Below are 23600 nucleotides of genomic sequence, written 5' to 3' on the forward strand. Positions count from 1 at the left end.
TCAAAGAATCGTAATGTTATGTGGTCATGCTTTTGAGGGACTTGATTTGTAGTTTTGTCATCATTTTCTTCTCCTTTCCAGGCCAAATTAAAGAAGCGGAAGCCTCGAGTGAAAAAGGAAAACAAAGCACCGAGGCTGAAAGACGAGCATGGAATTGAGTTTTCATCTCCTCGACACTCAGACAATCCGTCAGAAGAGGGAGAAGTAAAGGTATGAGGCTGGATTTCAGTTGAGATTATTTTCTAAGTTACATTTATTGTACCACCTGGTGTAAAACCATTTGAAGTGTGTTTAGTTTACATACCAGAGTAGGTAAAATGGAAATAGAAAATACATGTATCTTGCTTAACCTGTGAGAGAGGAATATAGTTGTTCGTGTAAAATCAGTGATTGAAAATTCATAGATAATGGAAGCAAATAAAGAGAACCACGCAAATTTAGTGATAAATGGCAGCTGATGCTCAGCCTCACTGTTGGGATGATAAGGAGTGGTGGAGACTGTGATTAATCAGGGAGCGCATGCCTCATGCAAAGGGGCACCTGTGATGCAGTTCATTGTTGGGCCAAAAATCTCTTCTGTGGATCAGATTTGGCCCGACCTCTGTCGGTTTGTAACCTCTGGTCTAAGGAAAGTGAAAAGTAACTTGGTAGCATTCAGCCTGTTGAATCAGTGGCTGAAAGCTTCATGGGATTTTCTTTTGTAGCGCTTTGAGGTTAGTTCCAGGAGGCTCAGCAGTGGGTACTGAACTAGCATGGATTTGAGTCAAGCATACATAAATGCAAATTCTACCTACCTCACCAGTTACTGCCTAGCAATAATCTCTTTGGTCTTCAGTTTTTTCCATGGGAATAATGATGCCTATGTTGAAGGGTTGCTGTGAATAATAAAGAGAAAATGTGAGTGAAGAGCCTCTGCCTCTGTAGGCTTCACTTGAAGCAGATGGCTTTAAGGCTGTGTGCTTGAGAACGTGCTTCTGTGGATGCAGCGATGAACCATCGAGGGCAGTGCTTTTTAGTGTTTTTTTCTAGAAAGTAAACGAGGAAATGTAAAGTTTGTGGCAAAAGCTCACAGCCCCACTTGTGTTCTAGGATGACGGCTTAGAAAAAAGCCCAACGAAAAAGAAACAGAAGAAGAAGGAGAACAAGGAGAACAAGGAGAAACAGATGAGCTCCAGGAAGGACAAGGAGGGGGACAAGGAAAGGAGGAAATCGAAAGACAAGAAAGAGAAGGTACTGGTGGCATTCTACTTCTGAGATGCCCACAGCCTTGGGGATTCCCTTCTAGGATTTAGAAATAAAACGGGATTTGCGGGCCTTGAAAGAATTGTCATTTCACGACTATCCCAGGAGGAAGGATGGGGTTCCTGTCAGGATGCCTGCAGCTCTTCCTGCAGAGAGGGGGCAGTGTGTGAGTTGCGGTATTCTTCAGTATAGAAGCCTTTACTTGCTCTTTTATTACACATTTCAGAGAGGGTGTTAGAATGCGGTGGGACAGGAAGTTACTTGATACATGTTCTCAGACTCGTGGTAGAAAAGCACCGTCCACAGATGAATCTGAATACGTGCAAGGGTTAGAACTCAAACCAGATACTATCAAGAGTAGAAATAGGTTAAAAGCCTTGTTATTATGTAATCTTCTTATTTGGGTTTTATGAAGTTCACTCCAAACCTAGAATTCTGGTACAGTGTTGCATCTTGCTGACTTCGGATGAAGTTATTTTTCAATTAATCTTTAATCATTGTTAAAACATGCAAATAACTGAATTCTACCATCCACTTATAAGTCTAACATTTCTTGATGAGGACATATGAAACCTTTTTTATTATATGCATATAAAAACAAATATAAAAATTTGTTTAGAAAACAAATTTTTAGAAAAATTAGGCCAGACTATTTGGATTGCCTTGTCTTCTCACATAACAATATATCACAAATAGCTTTCCAAGCAAATAAATAAAAGTTAAAGTCATTTTTAGTAGATAAGGAGGATTTTGTTTGATTGTAACTTTTTGGAAATAATTTAAGTTATTTCCATATTGATATTGCTTTCAAATTTCTAATGTTATAAACTCTGTTGAGACAGATATCCTTCTTTGCTTTTGTGCTTCTGCAGAAAGATACCTCCTTTAAAATGAAATATTTAAAAAATAGATGCACAGAGAATGATTTAACTGGCAACCGTGTACCAGATATTGGTACCAGCAACAGATATTGCAGCTGTTAACATTTTTCATGTTTACTTCAAGTGGGTTTTTTTCCGGCTGCTGTATTTGATGTTGCGCACACCCATTACCTAACACCCCTCAGCTGAAGCTCCCCTCTGTTCCTTCTCCCAGTTTCATTACTCTCCTCTGTAACACTGCTCTGAAGTTGGCATGAAACCTTCTTACCCATGTTTTTATGCTTTTCCTACATATTATGTAATCATAAGCAAAGCATAGTATTTTATGTTTTTAAATGTTCATACCTAAAGTTAGTTTTTATTTGTATCTGTATCTCCATCCTTCTGCACCCTTTCATGGATAAATGAGCTTCATCCACCTGGATTCATATAAATTCAGTTACTTAAAATATTTTAGTTATTTACATTGAAGCGTATGTTCATTCTTAAGCTGTTAATAAAGTTGCGTCTTGTTCTTCTGCTGGAGCTCTTCAGGTTACAGTCTTAACCTCTTGATGACGTTTTTGTACATTTCGTCGATTAGGGAATAGAAGCCAAAGTAGCACTGATGAAGCTAAAATTATAATTGGCTCTGTTTAGAGACAGGAATGGGAACAGTATATGATTAAACTGTTAATTGAATATGTTTGGCCTCATGATGTCTTGAATCTGAGGCTATCTGATATACCCACTTGTGGTGAGGTGACATAGCGAGGAAGTCCGAATTGCAAGACAGGGGCACACAAATGACAGTGACTCCTTGTAACTCTTTTCTGAAAAGCCTAAAGGTGGTGATGCCAAATCTTCAAGTAAATCCAAGCGCTCTCAGGGCCCTGTCCATATCACAGCAGGAAGCGAACCCGTCCCCATTGGAGAGGATGAGGAGGATGATCTGGACCAGGAGACATTCAGCATAGTAAGTCCTGAAATCGAGGGGGCGGGGTCTGCAGCCACTGTACTCACCACGCCTCTGCCTTCCCTAGTTCCTGTGGCCCAGCTCAGTGGGTCTGATAAGCAGCATGACGGGAGATGAGGCTGGGGTCCTGGCCGTGTGAGCTGGAGCTGTGGCAAGCGTGGCCTGTCTCACATGCTCCTGTGTTGTGGGGCGAGGAGCTAAGCCGTGGCCTACGGTGTGGTGCAAGCCGTGGCGCACCTCCTCCTGAGAGACAGGGAAGCGGAGGGGAGAGTCATGGACCAGGTCTTGCATAGAATGGTAACAGGCCAGCGCGTCCTCGGGGACTTGGCCCTTATCAGAGCTGCGGGTGTGCACTTCATTGCGCTGCACTCACGCCCCTTCTCCTCGTTTGAGGTCTCGTCCTCTCCCAAACTTCCACACATCACTGTTCACTTGATTTAAGTGTATGTTCATTTAGTTTTGAAGAGAAAGCGGTCTTCCAACTCTCAGAATATTCCTGCTCTGGGACAGCAATGGATAGAATTTTGACCTCATCCTGTAAGAGTCTTCTCTCTTTTTACCCTTTTTGTGTGTGTGTGTGTTCCTGAAAACCTATATGCATATGTGTATTTTTTTTCCTCTTTGCACTTATCTCACTTTTCTTATGGAGAAGGAAATGGCACCCCACTCCAGTACTCTTGCCTGGAAAATCCTGTGGATAGAGGAGCCTGGTAGGCTACAATCCATGGGGTCGAGAAGAGTTGGACTTGGCTGAGTGACTTCACTTTCACTTTTCACTTGCCTGAACTGGAGAAGGAAATGGCAACCCACTCCAAGGTTCTTGCCTGGAGAATCCCAGGGACAGAGGAGCCTGGTGGTCTGCCGTCTGTGGGGTCGCATAGAGTCAGACACGACTGAAGCAACTTAGCAGCAGCAGCAGCAGCATTTTTCTTAAATCTCTTTACTCTTCTTCCTGTGAGCTCTCTGAGGGAAAGTACTATGTTTTCTAAAGTACATGTAGATGATAGAAGTATCTCAGTAAGTGAGTAAATGAATAAATTAATTACACAACCAGCTCTCTCATCTGTTTCTTGCTTCTTCCTTAACCCAGTATTTATAAGAGAAAATCATTAACTAATGCTTCTGTGGTACCATATTATTTTAAAAATGGCTTTTACACAACACTGTAAATCAGCTGTTTGTTGTTCTTGTTCAGTCACTAAGTCATCCCTGACTCTTTGCAACCCTGTGGACTGTAGCCCTTCAGGTTCCTCTGTCCATGGGATTTCCCGGGCAAGAATATTAGAATGGTTGCCATTTCCTTCTCCAGGGGATCTTCCTGACCCAGGGATTGACCCTGCGTTCCTTCACTGGAAGGCAGATTCTTTACCACTGAGCCACCAAGGAAACGTCAATCAACTGCACTTGAATTAAAAAAAAAAGGAAATCGCATTTATATATACCAGCTCATTTACTCTTGTTTTTATATTATGATATCTTTTAAAAATACAGAAAAATTTCAGAAATATAATAGGCATTGATAGAGGTACCATGAAGCTTTGTCAGGTCTGAATTTTTTAAGGCTCAGACTATAAAGTTGAAGCTCCTGGCCCTGCTTTGTTTCCTCCGCAGAAGTGACCACTATTCTAAATTCGATGTAGATCAAGTCATAGTTCTCATGTGTGACTTCAGAGTTTTACTACTTAATATCTTCAAAGACAGTAATAGCTCACATAATCAGCCAGGTATTGTTAGTGTGCTTTTTGTGTATTTTCTCCATGACAACCTGTGAGGTAGGTATTATCTGTTTTACCCCTTAAAAAATAACATGAGGGGAGTTAAGTAACTTGCCCCTTTTCACAGGTTAAGATGTAGAGCTAAGATCTGACCCAGGCAGTTTTACCCAGGAGTCAGGGTTCTTGCCATTACACTGCCCATCCTCCCAAGTGTCCATAAACAGCGTGCTCTGTACCTATGTCTAGAAGCTACTGATAAATGCCGCACTGTGTATCTTGTAACTTGCTTCAGCGTGCATACTTTTGAGATTTTATTCATGTTGATAATTGTGTCTCTGATTTCAGTGTTTCCTATTATTCTGTTTTATGATTTCCACAATTCATTCTTTATCCTATTGATGGACATTGGGGTTTTCCACATGTCCACCACTACAACTAGGCTACAGTGAAATTGTAAATATATTGTCATGCGTGTGTGTAATAGTTTCTCTAGTGTGTAGCTTGTGCAGAAAAGCCGGGTGTTTCTTTGGGTCTGCACATCTACCGCTTTATTAGATGTTGTAGACTTCATCTTCAAAGCATTTGTAGAGATTTGCTCTCTTTATAATGGTGAATGTGAGTTCTAGGTGCTTCCCAGTCTTGGAAACACTTGGTAGTTTCTGACTTCTTAATTTTTGCCAATCTAAGAGGTATGAAAAAATTGGCTAGTGGTGGTGCTGAACATTTATTTTCATATTTATCAGGTATTCATGTTTCCAGTGAATTGTCTGTTCATATCTTTTGCCGATTCTAGGTAATGTTTATATCCATACCTTTTTTTCCCCCAATACCTGAGCATTTGTATTTTTAAAAAAACTTCAAAAAAAAAAAAACCAAAAAAACTTCAAGATAATTCTGATACGCATCTGGATTTTTAAAAGTGATTACAGGTAGTCCTTACCTTTTGTACAGGAATCTTGTTCATGGTACTAATCATTTGTCTGTTATAGTCATTACAGGTATCTTCCAGTTTATTTTGTGTCCTTTTTAAAATTTTAAATATAATACTGAAAAGCAAGTTTTAGGTATATGGCTATGGAGATTATCACGAAGTGATGGGAGTTTGTTGGATTTTCATTGTTCTGCAGTTACGTGGACATATGCCTTACTAGTTGCTTATACTGGAAACTTAGTGGCTGACAACCATGCCCTACAGGTCAGAGAAATTCTCCTGAATTACTCTGTGGTGATTTTCCTCCTCAGTTCTTAGTTTTATCCTAGTTTTCGGATATTGGACTCTGGGAGTGGTCCCTGATACTGTCAGTCTTAAAATGTTTTCCACTTGTTGTTTATCAATCCTCCGTTTCTTGGAGATCCCCTCAGCTTTATTTCCGAGGAGAAATGCCATTATTTCTTTTGAGGCTTTTACTTCTCTTGTCATGTTTTATTTCCAAGGTCCTTTTTCCCCATATATTTCTCCTAGATTTGTTTTCCATCATTCGTGTTAGATTTTTTCAAATGGCTTGGTACTCTTTGATTGTCTTCTTACAGTTAAGAGTGAGGACTGAACACCTGATTGGAACCTCGGAGCATGTGGGTGGCCCTTGATCGGCTTTGAGAGTGTTCTCCGTAGGGTGATCTGGCTGGGCTGCTTCCTCAGAAAACTTCAGTGGGCTGGTCAGCATCTTTTGGTTCTTGCTCTTGGGTGGTCAGGTTTTAGGCACAAGAATCCTCCAATTCCCCTGACTGGAGGATTAAGACCTGGCTTTTTTTCATTCTGGAATCTGAGAGAAAAAAAAAACACAAGCTGGTTGGTGGCTCATCTAATATGCATATATTACGCGTGTATTCCATATAATACTGTTTTCAGTGCAGTGGCCTTGCCCCTCAACTATGTCTGTGTAGCCCAGTTAAAAGACTTTTATCCTCTCCAGAGAATAAACTTCCATATATGTTGTTGGGCAGAGTTAGAGATCTGGGTGTCTATAATGAATCTGAGTATCTATTCCTTTTAGGCAGTCTTCAAAAAAAAAAAATCCTTATTTTCAGCCTTCACCTGTACTGCCAGTGATACTTAGCAAGCCTTTGGGGGAATAAGTTTGCAGCATGAATTGGGTTGGCCTTCAGTTCTCTATTAAGTATCTATTAAGCGATTTTACTTCCTGTAATATTTTGCTGCTGTTGTTTTCTTCCACTTCCCTTGACTTTAGTGGGCTTATCTCTTCTGAAGTCAATTCCTTTCTTGTCGTGTTAGTGGAGGGAGACAGGGAGAAAAAATTTCTTGTGTTCAGTCCACTGTCTTTATCTGGAAGCCTTTCCCTCAGTTTCTTGTAAACCCAAAGGACTTGGAAATACTTGACCGGACAGTTTTAGGTAGTTTGTGGTGCCAGGTGTTCAGGTTAGGTCTGTAGTTCTGCTTCTCATTTGATTTTCATCGTGAATGCCCCTCTGGCAGATGAGGAAACAAAGCGGTGTTCCAGAGGGCAGGGAAGGTGTGAGTGTCACTGCCCTGAGCCATGGAGCTGAGGCTGGAACCTCACGTGTTTCCGACTCGCTAACATTTTCCCTCGTTGCCTGCCTTTCTTTCCCTGCTTCCCTATGAGTGATCACATGGCCTGAGGGGGGCTGTGTGTTCTCTGGGAATTCAGGGCACAGTAAGCACGGGATGCTGATGGCTTATGTCTGTACTCTGTTGCAGTGTAAGGAGAGGATGCGGCCTGTGAAGAAGGCACTGAAACAGCTGGACAAGCCTGACAAGGGGCTCAGCGTCCAGGAGCAGCTGGAGCACACCCGGAACTGCCTGCTGAAGATCGGGGACCGGATAGCTGAGTGCCTTAAAGCTTACTCAGACCAGGAGCACATCAAGCTGTGGAGGAGGTAACGCGCCGTGGCCGTGCATGCCTGTCGGATTGCCTGTTCTGACTTGATGACAGAGTGTGTGTGCTAGGGGTTCTATTTTTGTTTTATACAACATGACACAGCCACCTAATGAAAAAAATTTTTCTCAGCAAAAGCCGACGACTGGCAGCATACCTGCAGGCTTCAGTTTTCTTTTCCTGAAGCAGCCTGTTCCTCTGAGATCAGTCTTGACTATTATTTTATGAGAGAAAAACTGCAATACTGGAGTTGCTGGCCTGTCCTCAGAATAAAGACTCAGTCTTTGAACCTGGAAGGGATAGAAATCATCTATAATTTCACTACTCTACCCATCTCAGGTTAATAGTCAGAGATAATACAACTAGTTGGTTAGTTGTGTATCAACTAATAAGAGGAGTCTAAGGCTCAAACCATCAGAGCTATGAGTTTTCTTCTCTTTAATAGTTGAAGGACTCTAGTAGTGATTTGGATTAATGCAGTTAATGCAGAACTTCAGTTTGTAAGGCATCATGACTTACATAGATTCATTTATAATTCATTTCTGATGTTTATAAAACATGCCTGGAATTTCTCATAGACAATTGTAACATTAAGTCTCTTTCTATACTCCACAGTTACACTGAATTCATATACTTCACAGTTAATTATATTTGTGTAATATTCCTAATATCAGTGGATGGATTTTTGAGTGAAAAGAAAATTTAAGAAAACATCTGTTATGATGCTATTCATAGCATGCTTCACAGCCATGAAAAAAGAACATTTAAGTTTTGAAATGTGACTTGACTTTCCTCTTAGACTGTTCCCAACTTCTGGATCCCTGTATCTAGCCATCTGGCTCTCTTGTTACCCAACTTAACCCCTATTGGAAGATAACAGAAGCTCATCATCCTAGTGTATAGTTCCATGAAGCTAGGCTGGATACTGTGCACTGTGGCCAGTCTGTGTTTAAATGTGCTGGGTACTATGGTCCTGGCCTGCTGTGATTCATAAGTGATTCCTTGCCCACTCATGAGAAACTGTCCCCCATGAAGTGGTGCTTGAAAGATCAAGTCTAGTAGGAATTCCAAGAAGGTATAAACCTATGCAGAGGAGTAGTCAGGGAGGGAAGTCTTGCAAGGGGCAGGCAGGTAGACTTAGCTGGCATGGGAGAGCAGAGTGGACCTGCTTAGATGTGGGAGAGTTCTCGGGCTTCAGCAAAGCCTTGAAAGTGGCTCTTAAGGTTTAAAGCAGGTTGTTAAGATGACTGAAGTGCTACTACAGAAGGCTTAAGAGAAGAAGGTAAACAACTTTCCATAGGGGGCAGCAGGCTTACTGGTCAGGAGCTGGACAGTGTTCTCTGAGCGGTGCTGCGTGGCGTGGTGTGACTACTCTCCAGGAAGCGTGCGAGGACTCGCGCCTTTCCTTCCAGCACACGAGGGTACCTGTGCTTCTGTGTTCTCATGCCTGTTTCTCCAGTCACTCCCCTGTTGAAAGTTGTGCCACACACAGTGGAATTGGAGGGGAACGTCCCTTGGAGTTTTGAAGGCAGGGCTGACAGGCTGTGGTGGCGACAACTGGGAGGAAGGAAGGGGCAGAGATGCCCAACTGTCCCTGGGTCCCTGGGGAAGTGGTGGCTATGACAGACTGCCTGAGGGTCCAGGGGGAACAGAGGTAGGGGAAGATGTTAGGTCTGAAGTCATAGGCGTCGGTAAAATAAATTAAAGGGGTTTTAGTTGTGAGACAGAACCCTTGTCTCCAGACCCCTCGGTTAAATTCTGTTGACATTAGTTAGCATTTGAAGGTGTATTATTGATGCCAAGACCTGAAAGATTATTTCTCTATTTTCTATACTTGGAAAGTATTCCAAGTATAGCAAAATTCATTAACTTGCCATCCATAAAGAGAATAGTTATTTTTAAAATTCTATAATTTACCAGAAAAATTTTTTTCTTTTTTTTCTAGGAACCTATGGATTTTTGTTTCCAAGTTTACAGAATTTGATGCTCGAAAATTGCACAAGCTATACAAGATGGCTCATAAGAAAAGATCTCAAGAAGAAGAGGTAAAAATACAAATTTAAGCCTAATTCATACAAACAGATAAAAACCAGTTCTGCCAAAGAAATTCCCTCATTACTGTTTTTGCCTCGGGAGATGATCATAAACTCATAGGTTGTGGTCTGGAAGGGGCCCGGGGTTCTCTGCTCTTACGTTACAGAGTGTGGGTGGGTTCTTCCACTGTGTTAGCCGTGCAGTTTGTCCACATTCTCCACAAGTAGTCAGACTATCGGCTAAGACCTGATGGGTGATGGCGCCAGTGTACAGGAACCATACAGGGCTGACATTCTGACACGGGCCTATTCCTCTGTGTTCTGATGTCCTGGAAGCGTTTATTCATCAGGCCCTTCCCTCCATATGCACGTGTCTCAGGGTAGCTTATCGATGTGGCTCCTGAAAGATCACGTCGTGGGCAGCGCCTGCTTTTTCTGTTCTCTCTGGGCCATGTGTCCTGGGTGTCCTCCCAGCTTGTGCACACAGGGTCCTACCACTTGCGTGAAGGAACAGACACGAAAGGTGCCCGGAAGATGCCGCCCCTTCTTTGGTAGTGGGGGATGGGCGCGAAGAGATTTGGCCGATGCTGCAGGGCAGTGTTCCTTGTTCACGTGTGTCCATTTGCAGATCTGCTGACTTGCCCTGTGGGCCCTCCCCCCAGTTAGCCACGCAGGGCCAGTCTAGGAACACTCAACACCTCCTTCACCACCCCCTCCGCTCCGCGGAGGCCTGCAGGCTGAAGGGCACTCTTCCTCTCCTGGAACGTCAGCACCTGGAGTAGTGCCAGGCACAGGGCAGGTGCTCAGGAGTGTCTCCTGTTACATGAGCGTGTCCTGCACCAGCACTGCTTTGAGCTGTGGGACAGCACCCTCAAGTGGTTTATAATTTAATTTCACATGGAAAACTGTGTTAGAACAGTAATGTACAGGAATACTGTAGTAATATTTTTCCGGAATGTTAGTGTGAACTTTATGCATTGTGAAAAGTCTTTGAAAGAAGAGTCAGGAAAAGCCCCAGTAAGGAATGAAATAGTTGGGCAAGGCACTTTAGGAAAGAGGGGAAGTTAGGATAAGTGTAAGTTGGACATACAACGTAAAGGGTAAAGGGCTTCATTAGTCAGGTTATCAGAAGTTAGATTAAGGTGAAAAATGAAGCTAGTGGTCCTACTAGTTGGGGTTATTGTATACATTCACAGCCTTTCTGGAGGATAATTCAGGAAGAGTTACCGCAAGACTAAAACATGCAGTTCTTCTAAGAATTTAGTTGAAAGAGATAATTAAGGATTTAAATATGTTTATGTGGAAATGACTTCATATGTCCATATCAGGGAGTATTCAGCCATAAATATAATAATATAGTAATATTCAGTAAGTTTTCACATAAGATTTTCACAGTACATTAACTGAAAGAAGAATATCATGTAAAGCTTTTGTTTAAAAAAAATACACACATGTGCACGCACACACAAGATAGTAGTTCCTTCTGTGTAGTTTTGCTTTCCACAGTTTTAGTTACCTGGAGTCAGTCATGGTCTTAAAATATTAAATAGAAAATTCCAGAAATAAACAGTTCATAATTTGTAATTTACGCATGGGTTTGAGTAGCGTGATGAAATCCTGTGCCGTCCTGCTCTGTCGTATCTGGGACATGAACCATCCCTTTGTCCAGCATATCCACACTGTATTCACTACCTTTGTTTTAGTTAATTGGTAGCCCTCTTGGCCGTCAGATCAACTGTTACGGTATTGCAGTGCTGTGTTCAGGTATTCCTTATTTTATTTAATGATAGCCACAAAGCCCAAGCGTAGTGACACTGGCAATTTGGATATTCTCTTACTGTGCCTAACGTCAAGTATCATAAACATATGTGTGTTGGAGAAAACAGTACACATAGATTCAGTACTATCTTCAGTATTAGGCATCCACTGAGGGCCTTGGACTGTATCACCCATGGACTGGGGGGACTACTGTATGTGTATATATGTGTGTATGTATGTGTATGTATATATATATATGTATATGTATAACACATACATGGACCAGATTATTAACAGTAATTCCCTTGTGGTGAGATTTTACGTCACCTCACATTTCTTATTTTTTCCTTACTATATTTTCTGATGTTTTTATTTTGAATAGTTCACTTGTGTGGTAGAGACGTGATGTTACTTAGATTTATATGTTCAGTGTGATGACTTTGGCATGGGAACCAGTTCACACTGGACCAGTCGGGGTTGGTGGTTCTGGTTTCACGTGGCCAAAGAGTAGCCTCCAGGAGGGCTGATAACCTGGCACCTGTTCCTCACCCCTGGCAGCGACAGCCAGCAGCCTGGCCCAGGTTCTAACAGCCGCAGGTCATGGAGACGGGCTTCCTTACAGTGAGGGGCCTAGTAGATGCAGCAGCAGATGGAGCTCTGTGAGGGTTTTCATGACCTGGAGCTCAGTGGAGTTTATGAGCAGTTTTTCTTAAGAAGGTATTAAGCAGCAGGGAAGCTGAGAGGGACTTGTCAAAAATCGAGAGCGAAATGTTTAAAGGTGGTAATCTTTATACCGTTCTTGGGAATTCCGCCTGGGATCCTGAGGGTCTTTTTTTTCCTTTTACTCTCCAGGAGCAGAAGAAGAAAGAGGATGTGACTGGTGGTAAGAAACCATTCCGACCAGAGGCCTCGGGTTCCAGCCGTGACTCCCTGATGTCTCAGCCCCACGCCCCGCACAGCCTTCACCCACAGAAGCCTCATTTGCCCGCCTCTCATGGCCCACAGATGCATGGACACCCGAGAGACAACTACAGTCACCCCAACAAGAGACACTTCAGTAATGCGGGTGAGGCATTACAGGAAGTTGTAAGAAGAGGTGACAAAAGAATTGTTTTCTTTTCCAAAGACAGTAGCCTGACCTTTGTGCTTCATTCTTTTCTGTCACTTTATTGTCCTCTTTTTTTTTCTCAGCGAAATAATACACGAAATAAAGATCCAAAAGACTTGATTCAACTTTAGGAAGGACATAACTCACACAAGTAAACCAAAGACAAATGAGAGATGGAGGGGGCCGCTCACATTGTTTGTGGGAGGTAAACGGCCAAAGCTGCTGATACTGAAAAACCCCTTATGGGTCGATACCAGCAGGATGGCCGAATGCAGACCTGGGCAAAGGCAATTGAGAATTCATTTGGATGAGGAGATTCAAATGGCCAGTAGGACAAGATGAGCAATATCACTACTAGGGAAATGTACATTAAAGTTAACAATAAATTAACCAGTTTTTTAACCCATTCAGATCAGCAAAAATTACAGGGTGAAATTCACACAAATTCCTAAGAGTGTGACTTGCTACTCCAGAGAATAGTCTGTAGTATCTAAATACAGAGGCCCATTTTCTAGGAGTCTGTCCTGTAGAAATGCAAACCTGTATGTGTATGATGAGGGTGCTGTTGTAGCCTTATAATGGCAAAAAGCTGGAAATAAATTGACTTCCCACTAATAGAAAGATGATTAGATGAATAATAGGGCATTTATACTCTGTATTATCAGCAGTTGTTAAAAAAAAATGAGTTGCTTTATAGGTAAAAGTCAAAATTGGAAGGAAAAAAAGCAGCAGCAAGAACCACAGAATCTCTATGGCATGTGTATTTAACTTTGCTAAGGTGAAAGTCACATAAGGTAAAGAAATGCAGCCATTTTAAATGAACAGTTTAGTGACATTTAGAACATTCACAATGTTGTTGTGTAACCACCACCTCTGTCAGATGCCAAAACATTTTGATCATCCCAGAGAGAAAACACTCTTCATTTTGCCCTCTCCCCAGCTCATGACTACCACAGTCTCTGTGGATTTACTTATTCTGGATTCTTTGTGTTAATGGCATCACACAGACTCATATAGTATGTGTTGGACCTTCCACTGGGCATCTGGTTTTCAAGGTCTGTCTGTGTCTTAGCATGCATCGGTACTTGATTCCTTTTTGTGACTGAATAATACACCATTGTATGGTTAGACTACAGTTTGTCCTCTCATTAGTTGATGGGCATTTGGGCTTCTGCTTCTTGGCTGTTGTGAAAATTGTACTGCTGCGCACAGTTGTATGCAATTATATGAGTGCCTATTTTCACTTCTTTTAGGTGTATAGCTAGGAATGTGGAATTGCTTGGTCATGTGATAATTCTGTGTTTAACTTTTTGAGGAACCACCAAACTGTTTACCATCATAAATATTTGAATAATGTCTTTGCATAAGCATAGAGAAAGATGTCAGAGAAGGCAATGGCAGCCCACTCCAGTACTCTTGCCTGGAAAACCCCACGGACAGAGGAGCCTGCTGGGCTGCAGTCCATGGGGTCGCCAAGAGTCGGACACGACTGAGTGACTTCACTTTCACTTTTCACTTTCATGCATTGGAGAAGGAAATGGCAACCCACTCCATTGTTCTTGCCTGGAGAATCCCAGGGATGGGGGAGCCTGGTGGGCTGCTGTCTATGGAGTCACACAGAGTCGGACACGACTGAAGCAACTTAGCAGCAGCAGCAGAGAAAGATGTGAAAGCATACACACAATATCAATTACCTTAGACCTGGTGGCCCAGACAGTAAAGAATCTGCCTGTAGTGCAGGAGACCCGGGTTTGATCCCTGGGTCAGAAAGATCCCCTGGAGAAGGAAATGGCAACCTATTCCAGTATTCTTGCTTGGTGAATCCCATGTACAGAGAAGCCTGGTGGGCTCTAGCTCATGGGGTCCCAAAGAGTCAGGACATGCCTGAGCAATTAACACTTCCTTTTCTTTGTTCTTCTTTTTTCTTCTAGGCTGGTAAAATGTGGGAGGATTTATCTGTTAACTTCAATGGTTACAATGAGCATGAATTACTTTTAAAGATAAAAATAATAAGAAAGGAAAAAACATATAGACAAAATCTTAAAAGAATATAGTATATATCTGAGGTCGCTAGCCTCCAGGATCTCATGCCTGATGATCTGAGGCAGAGCTGATGCAATAATAGAAATTAAGGGCACAATAAGTGTGATGCGCTTGAATCATCCCAAAACCAAACCTTCTCCCAAGTCCGTGGAAAAATTGTCTTCCACAGAACCAGTCCCTGGTGCCAGAAAGATTCAGAACCACTGGTATATATGGAAGCATAGTATTACATTTTACAGCGAGTCAAATGTTCCATAATAATCAAAATGAAGTAAACTTTCATTTCATTGAAGTTTCTTTTAAAACTTCAGTGTTAGGATTCACATTTGACTTTTTGTCTTTAAAGTACATTCTCATCTTCCAGTAAAGTTCTCAAGCCTTTAGAAAAATCGATGTTCTCCAACTTTTCTTCTTATTTGAAACACATTAACTATAGGTATTTAAAAATTCTTGACTGCTAACTCTAATATCTGAATTATTGTGAACCATTTTGTATGTTTTCTTTTCCCCCTTGGTTTTCAGTCATACAGCCCTGTCTTTTAGCGTGCCTAGTTATTTTTGATTAAGTGGCAGGCACTGCTTTTTAAAAATTGTATAAGCTCTAGATAATGTCACTTTGGCCCAGAGAGGATTTCCTTTCCTCTCCAGTCACACAGAGTGGGAGGCAATCACTGCTACTGGTGAGTGGTCTGGTCCACCTCTGGTCCCCTGTCCTGGGGCTTGGTCCTCCACGGTACTCAGCAGAGGGCCTGCTGCACTCGGCGCCCCTCCCCGCTGGCAGCTCTTAAACTCGGATCTGTGACACCACCCTCAACTGCTCTGCTTGTCAGAAGGTCTCCAGCTTAGCTTTTTAGCCTCTTGCTCTCTGCAGATTCAGCAGGTGTTCTAAGGGCAAACTGGCCATGTGTTTGGAGCCCCTCAAGTCTCCAGTATCCCTTTGGCCTAGAAAGACCACCAAGGGCTCTGCTGGTGGCTCTGTTTCTCCAGCAGCAGTTCTCTGCTGGGAACAGCCCGGATATTCAGCTTCTTGCCCAGGCTCAGAATCACAGATCTCCCCAGTGTACTGCAGTGACTGCAGAAATCGACTCGTGCTACCTCTTTGGTTTTTTGCTCTTCAGAATCTTATCCCTTCTAGTCTTTATTGCTTGGGCTACTCTTTGATGTCTTTGAGCAGATTATTTTCTGTTTATCTGGCATTTTCTAATTGTTTTTGGCAGGGTGTAATTCTGCAGTAGCTACTCTTAAGTTACCTAGAAGCAGAAGTTCCATATCTATTAATCCTAAAAATCTTAGTTCAATTAATTGATCTCCATTTCATTGGTGGGATAAGGAATGACTATACAATAACATGGTTGGAAAGTACTTCCATGTTCTTAGATGCAGTCGTATCAGTTTTACTGGGGTTTTTTCCCTCTTGGGATTAAGACTGTGAGGTCCCTGATTTTATATTCTGATCCTTAGAAAGAACTCTTCTTATTAAACTAACTCGTAGTCTTTAAAATTTTGGATTTCTCACCCTTCTCCTTCATAGTCACTACTTCCCAACCAGTGACCCTACCCCATGGAGAGTTCAAGAAGGAAGAAAAGCACTGTTTACTTTCTCTGGAAATAAGTGACTTGGCTTGAGTTTTAAGCATGTCTGCTATACCACATACCTTGACTCCCTTTTGAAACCTTACCGTCTTCAAATGACCCTTTCATGTTGTGAAGGTGTGTCTTTTTGTTGTTTGTTGGTTCAAAAGTTTTTTACTTCTTGGTCCCCTGGCCTGCTCCACCCTGGGTCAGCAATGAATTTAAGCCACTGGTTGACTGTGTATTATTTTGATGGTCTAAATTTCTAAGCCAAACAGATTCCTTGATAGAATTATTCTTTGGCTTTGTAGAAAAACGCTAGAAGGCCAACAAAATGAGTAGAAAGAGGTTTAGTTGGTGGCACGTCTTTGATCTTAACAAATTGTAACTGGAAGATGGGTGTCCCATGAGGCCACAGAGTTCCTACTGGTTAAGCCTCTGTGTTAGTTTCCCGAGATTTTTGTAACAAAGTGCTGCAAACTAGGTGGTTTAAAAGAACAGAAAGGTGTTCCGTCAGTTTTGGAGGCAGAACTCTGAGACCACGGGGTCAGCGGGGTTGGTTCCTCAGGTAAGGCCTGAGGAAGAGCCTGTTTGGCACACTCTCCTGGCCTACAGTGCCAGCCAGCCAGCCAGCCATGGTGTTCTGGCTTTTGGCTGCCTTGCTCCAGTCTCTGTCTTTCTCTCACAGTGGCCTTCCTCTATGTGTCTCTTTGTCCCACGTTGGATTTAGGGCCCAGTGTAATTCCAAGATGATCTCAAGTCAGGATCCGTCATTACAACTTCAGAGGTCCTGTTTTCAACTAAAGTCACACTGAGAGGCTCCAAGTGGGTCTACGTTTTGGGGACCACATTTCAACCCAGTTGAGCCTCCTTTCCTGGACTTCTGTGTTTTCACTGCCTTTTATGATTCATAAGTGTGATTCTTCACCTCAGGAAAGAAGGGAGGCTTACAGAATCTAAAACAAACTGCAGTTTGGCTGCCATCCTCTAGAGTTACAGAACCCAGAGCAGAGGAATCGCTTTTCACAGGAGGAGTGCAAGGAAGTGGTGTGGGCTGAGGAAGAGGAGTAGCATCTAGGTATGGTCTGGCAAGGTGTCCGGGGACCAGGCATAGCCGACGGTACCAGCAGGTAAATAAACCTTAGAGGTATAAACAGAGGTATTACCTTGTGGCTGTGAAACTCAGCAGTGCCTTTTCCCAAATAATTGCTTGGTGTTTTTGTTGTTGTTGGGTTTTTTTGTTGTTGTTGGGTTTTGTTTGTTTGCTTTAGTGAGATCTCATTTTAAGAGTCTGCCCTGGATTGGAAGGTAAGCAGATAGAAAATGAAAAGCAGTAAAAGAAAAAAAAAAAGAAAGGAAAAACAAAAAGCAGTAGTTTTTAAGATTGCAGGAGAAAGGTGGTACATTTTCTTTTGCCTTAAACATTTTGGGAAGGAATGTGAGGACTCATTACTTGTTTGATAACCAGCAGCACAGAGGCCAAGGAGGAGGAAATGGAGCGTCTGTTTGCAGCGTGTGTCAGCCCTTTCCAGTTTAAACTTTAGTGAAAGGGAAATGCAGCCATTTCTTGCAGTCATGAGATTATTATTTTCTTGCAGATCGAGGTGACTGGCAGAGGGAAAGAAAGTTCAACTATGGTGGTGGCAATAACAATCCGCCCTGGGGGAGCGACAGGCACCATCAGTACGAGCAGCACTGGTACAAGGACCACCATTACGGGGACCGGCGACACATGGATGCCCACCGTTCAGGGAGCTACCGCCCCAATAACCTGTCACGAAAGAGACCTTACGACCAGTACGGCAGCGACCGAGACCATCGGGGGCACAGGGACTACTATGACCGGTATGTGGGGGCGCTCGGACACCAGGCCCTGACCTCTGCCTGGGCCTTCAGGTTTAGAGGGGAGTGACAAGCAATGCGGACTTGATGTTTTTATCCGTCAGATGCTCGTTCTTACTGTGTGCCGGGCATGGTCCCAAGTCTGGTCCCATGTTTTTGAGTTTTTCCTGAGGGCTGAGGAAGAAGGGAGGCTTGATTTGGGCTGTGAAGAGTCAGTTAAGCAGAGAGAGATGAAATAGACGTCACAGGGCCGGGGCAAGGATGGCCCCTAGGATGGGGTACCCACCCTGAAGACGACAGGTTGGGTGGTGGAGGGGCCTCGAATGCCAAGTTACAGGTTTTAAGTTTCATTCTCTGGGCCAGGGAGCCACCCGTGGTTTCATCATCACACTTGTGTAGGGAGAGTTTTCTGCCTTGCTCTGAGAAAATGCAGAGAACTGGTAGCCATAAAATACTAGAGTCAGCAGTCAGAACGACTGAGCTCTGTACTACTAGGCTCTTGGCCACACCAGGCGAGGCCCAGCCTGTGCTATGCTGGGAGCCTGCAGTTCAAGGATTGGGGCCTTTCCAAGTTGTCCCTTCTCTGCAGCCATGTAATATGTTATGATGGGCCAGGAGCTGTGAGAGTAGTTGTGAGAGATAGGAGGGCTAAAGAGATTTTCTCTCTCTTTAATTTCAGGACTTAGCTATAATTTAACTTCCTAGGAGCTTTGGTTTCCCCTAGGCTAAAGACAGGCTCTGGCTATACCTTGAATTTAACATCAGAAACTTGTGTATGAACATCGCCATGTCCTGCCTTCCTTTTGGAAGAGCTGGTAACACCAGGCTGCTTTTAGGATAGCAGCTGTGGCTAAGCCGCAGCTGCCTCTGTTAGGAGGTCTGTACCCCTCACCCCCCACTCTTCCGTATCATGTTCTGGCTCCAGTGGACATTTGTCCTGCATCGTTTTGTGTAGCTCTGTATTTCCGTGTTGCATCATTTTTCTTCTGCATGAAGGACTTTTGTTTTAGTGTGGGTCTGCTGGTGATAAATTCTTTTAGTGTTTGTATGTCTGAAAAAGTTTTTATTTTGTCTTCACTTATCAAAGATATTTTCTGCTGGGTATAAATTTATAGATTGACAGGTATAAATGTATAGATTGACACTTCGTTTCAGTACTTTAATGATGTTCATCTACTTTCTACTTGTATCATTTCTGATGACAGATCTGTCATCTTTATTCCTCTTTGCATAATGTGTCTTTTTCTTCACCACTGGTTTTTAGCAATTTGATTATAATGTGCCATGGTGTATTTTTCCTGGTGTTTCTTATGCTTGGGAATTCTTGGAGCTGCACATTTATTATTTTATCAAATTTGTAAATTTTTTACAATTATTTTCTTTGAATACTTTATTCGGTTCCCTCAGTCCTTGTGAAGATTCCAGTTACACATTTGTCTCACAGTTCACTGGTGCTGGATTTTTTTAATTATGGTTTTTCTGTTTCATTTGGATAGTTTCTGTTCCTTTGTCTTTTTTTAATCATGTCTGTCTTTGACGTTTTGAAATCTGGTATACAATTTAAAAATGGTTTTCTATCTTTGTCTGCTAATTTTATCATTTGAGTCAGTTTCAACTGATTGATTTATTGCCTCACTTTAGGTCTTATTTTCCTGGTTCTGTTCTTTTTCATATTCTTTTCCATTTTGGTTTATTATAGAATATTGAGTATAGTTCCTTGTGCTATCCAGTAGGACCTTGTTGTTTATCTATTTTGTATATAGTAGTTTGTATCTACTAATCCCAAACTTCTGATTTACTCCTCCCCTACACCCTTTCCCCTTTGGTAACTGTAAGTTTTTCTATATCTGTGAGTCTCTGTTTTGTAAACAAGTTCCTTTGAATCATTTTTTAAAATTCCACATGTAAACGAAGTGATATCATATGATATCTTTCTCTTTCTGACTTAACTTCACTTAGTATTATTATCTAGGTTCATCTATATTGCAGCCAATGACACTATTTTTTTATAGTTGAAAGTAATATTTCATTGTATATATACACCACATCTTTTTTATTCATTTATCTGTCGATGAACATTTGTTTCCATGTCTTGACTATTATAAATAGTGCTACTGTAAACATAGGGATGTGTATATCTTTTCAAATTACAGTTTTGTCCAGATACATGCCCAGGAGTGGGATTGCTGGATCATATGGCAACTCTATTTTCAGCTTTTTAAGGAACCTTCATACTTTTTTCCATAGTGGCTATATCTATTTATATTCCCACTAACAATGTAAAAAGGGTTTCCCTTTCTCCACACCCTCTCTGACAATTTATTTGTAGACTTTCTAATGACAGCCCTTCTGACCAGTGTAAGGCGATACATTGTAGCTCTGACTTGTGTTTCTCTAATAATTAGCAGTGTTATCTTTTCATCCATGTGTCTTCTTTGAAGAAATATCTATTTAGGTCTATCCATTTTTTAAGTTTTTTTTTTTAAATATGGACCATTGTTTTAAAGTCTTTATTGAGTTCGTTGTGGTCTGGTTTTTTGGCCATGCGACACATGGGATCTTCGCTCCCCAACCAAGGATCGAATCTGCACCGCCTGCATTGGAGCATGAGGTCTTAATTATTGGAGCCCCAGGGAAGTCCCTCTGCCCATCTTTTGACAGTTTGTTTTTTTGTTACTGAGTTTGTGAGCCATTGGTATATTTTGGAGATTAAACCCTTGTTGGTGGCATTGTTTGCTGATATTTTCTCCCATTCCATAGGTTGATTTTTGTTTTGTTTATGGTTTTCTTTGCTGTCCAAGAACTTTTAAGTTTGATGAGGTCTCATTTGCTTATTTTTGCTTTTATTTCTCTATGCCTGATAAGTTTTGATTAGATACCTAGTTAAGTGCTGGATGTTTTTGTCTTCCTATAAATGTTCTGGAGTTTTGTCCAGAAGCACAGTTTAGTTACTTGGGAACTAAAATCAAACGTAAGTTTGATTCTTTTTAAGATCTTGCTGCTGGGACTTACGAGGCAGAACTGGAATGGTGCTGAGGTGAGGGCACTTGGTTTCCCACCACTGAGGCGAGGCCCCTCATGGTGGTCTACCAGTGCCCCTTTGGAGCTGGAGGTTTTCCAGGCTGGTCGGTGGGAAGAGAGCAGGCACTGCTCCAGCCCTGAGTGAGCACAGAGTGCCAGCGTCTCTTGTCCTTCCAGCCCTGTGTGGGCACAGGGTGCCAGCGTCTCTTGTTCTTCCAGCCCTGGGTGGGCACAGGGTGCCAGCGTCTCCTGTCCTTCTCAGAGTTTACCCCCTGGCCCCTGGGTAGTTTTGTCACACGTAGAGCTTGAGCAGCCGTATCCAGCTAGATTCCTGAGGGGACACCTGTGCTGAGCTCCTTTCACTGCAGAACTTTGTTCTCTTGCACTCTACATTTGAACTCCAACTGTGTTGATGTCCCTGCCTCGTCTCAGGAAGTCTGGGCTTCTGCTGAGCTGGGTGCTTGTAAGACTCACCTCATTGGTTTCTCATCCCATAGGGATCGCTGTTCTTTCTTTCCTGACATCTGGTGTCTTGAGAATCATTGTCCATACATTTTGTCCCTTTCTGACTGTTTGAGCAGTAGATATAGTCCCTGTCACTCCATCTTGGCTGGAACCTGGACAGTCAGTCTCTCTTTCCCTCCCTCCCATCCTTTCCTCTCCTTCTTTTTTCATTCAGGTGAAACTCACAGAACATAAATTAGTTATTTTAAAGTGAACAATTCAGGGACATTTATTTAGTACATTCACCGTGTTGTGCAGCCGCCACCTCTGTCAAGCTCCAAAATACGCTCACCACCTTAAAGGAGATTCTGACCACTAAGTAGTCACTTCCCTTTCTTCCCTCTGCCTGGCTCCTGGCAGCCACCAGGAGCGTTCTACTTCTGTGGACTTGCTTAGTCTGGGTAGTTTGTATAAATGGAATCATACAATATGTGGCCTTTTACGGTTGGCATTTTCAGATGTTTAACATGATGTTTTAGAGATTCATTCACATCATAGCATGTATCAGTACTTCAGTTCTTTTCATGGGTGAATAATATTCCAGTGTATCTATTAGGTTGATAAAAAAGTAATTGTGGTTTCAGACCATGAATTTTAAATCATTATAACTAGGCTCAAACACATCTTTATTAAAATAGGAACCGTTACAATCAACACATTTTTTCTAACGAGATGTAAGTTTGTTTATTCCTGTAGCATAAAAATCTGTGCTTTGGGATTCAGTGACCTCTTGGAAAGCATTTTCTGCCTCCTGCTAGTTGTGGAAGCATTTTACCTACAAAAAGTTGTCGAGATGCTTGAAGAAGGTGGTAGTCAGTTGGCAAGAGGTCGGGTGAATATGGCAGATGAGGCAACCTTTCATGGTCCATTCATTCAGCTTTTGAAGTGTTGGTTGTGTGACCTGTGGTCAGGTGTTGCTGCAGAGAAGAATTGGACTCATTCTTCTGTTGACCAATACCAGCTGCAAGTGTAGCAGTTTTTGGTGCATCACAGTGACTTGCTGAGCATACTTCTCAGATGTTATGGTTTCACTGAGATTCAGAAAGCTCTAGTGGATCAGACGGGCAGCAGACCACCAAGCAGTGACCATGACCTTTTTTTGGTGCGAGTTTGGCTTGGGGAAGTGCTTTGGAGCTTCTTCTCAGTCCAACCACTGAACTGGTTGTCGCTGGTTGTCTTGTAAAATACACTTTTCATCACACGTCACAATCCGAGAAATGGATCGATGTTTTATAGAAGACGATACTTCAAAACAACAATTGTTTTGATTTGTGGTCAGCTAATAAGGCACCCACTTACTGAGCTTCTTCACCTTTCCAATTTGCTTCAAATGCCAAATGACCACAGAATGGTCGACGTTGAGTTCTTTGGCAGCCTCTTGTATAGTTACAAGAGGGTCATCTTCAGTGACTGCTTTCAGTTGGCCGTCATCAGCTCCCAGTGGCCGGCCGTTGGCTCCTCGCCTTTGAGGCTCTCAGCTCCTTTGCGAAACTTCTCGAACCACCACTGCGCTGTACATTCATTAGCAGTCTCTGGGCCAAATGCACTGTTGATCTGAGGTGTCTCTGCTGCTTTACGACCCATTTTGAACTCATTAAGAAAATGACTCAAATTTGCTTTTTTGTCTAACATCATTTCTGTAGTCTGAAATAAACATAAACAGCAAGTAATATGTCATTAGCAAAAAAACGTGAAGTGAGAAATGCACATTAAAATGATGTATAACATAACCACATTTATTTAAGAATGTGTTCCAATATCAGATGGCAAAGTTCAACAGTGCAAAACCAGAGTTACTTTTGCACCAACCTAATACATGCTCCATTTTGTTTATCCATTCATTCATTAATAGGCGTTTGAGTTTTTCTGTATTTTGGCTATTGTGAGCAGTGCTACGGTGAGTGTGGTATGTAAGTGTTTGTTTGAATATCTATTCTCAGTGCTTTGGGGTTATTTACCTAGGATTGGAGTTGTTAGTCATATGGTAGTTCTATGTTTAACTTTTAAGGAACCCCAAACTGTTTTCCACTTGAGTAAACTATTTTACAGTCCCAACCAACTATGTATGAGA

At 42.3% G+C, this 23600-nt stretch overlaps 1 protein-coding gene across 12 annotated transcripts in view; it reads left to right on the forward strand.

Moving 5' to 3' along the window:
- Positions 1–23600, forward strand: part of CHD2 (chromodomain helicase DNA binding protein 2) — a 113640-nt gene that overhangs the window by 85841 nt on the left and 4199 nt on the right. For 11 of the 12 annotated variants that reach the window (XM_081550380.1, XM_081550382.1, XM_081550385.1 and 8 more), the window contains 7 exons: positions 82–210; positions 1090–1230; positions 2944–3078; positions 7471–7649; positions 9594–9693; positions 12292–12505; positions 17761–18007. In XM_081550380.1, the coding sequence (XP_081406506.1) occupies positions 82–210; positions 1090–1230; positions 2944–3078; positions 7471–7649; positions 9594–9693; positions 12292–12505; positions 17761–18007 (1145 nt within the window). The remainder of the gene's footprint in view (positions 1–81; positions 211–1089; positions 1231–2943; positions 3079–7470; positions 7650–9593; positions 9694–12291; positions 12506–17760; positions 18008–23600) is intronic. The other variant, XR_014071334.1, reaches the window with a different exon arrangement.

The sequence above is a fragment of the Giraffa tippelskirchi genome, chromosome 12 (genome assembly GCF_054371585.1).
Source record: "Giraffa tippelskirchi isolate mGirTip1 chromosome 12, T2T-mGirTip1v1.2.pri, whole genome shotgun sequence".
Lineage (NCBI taxonomy): Eukaryota > Metazoa > Chordata > Mammalia > Artiodactyla > Giraffidae > Giraffa > Giraffa tippelskirchi.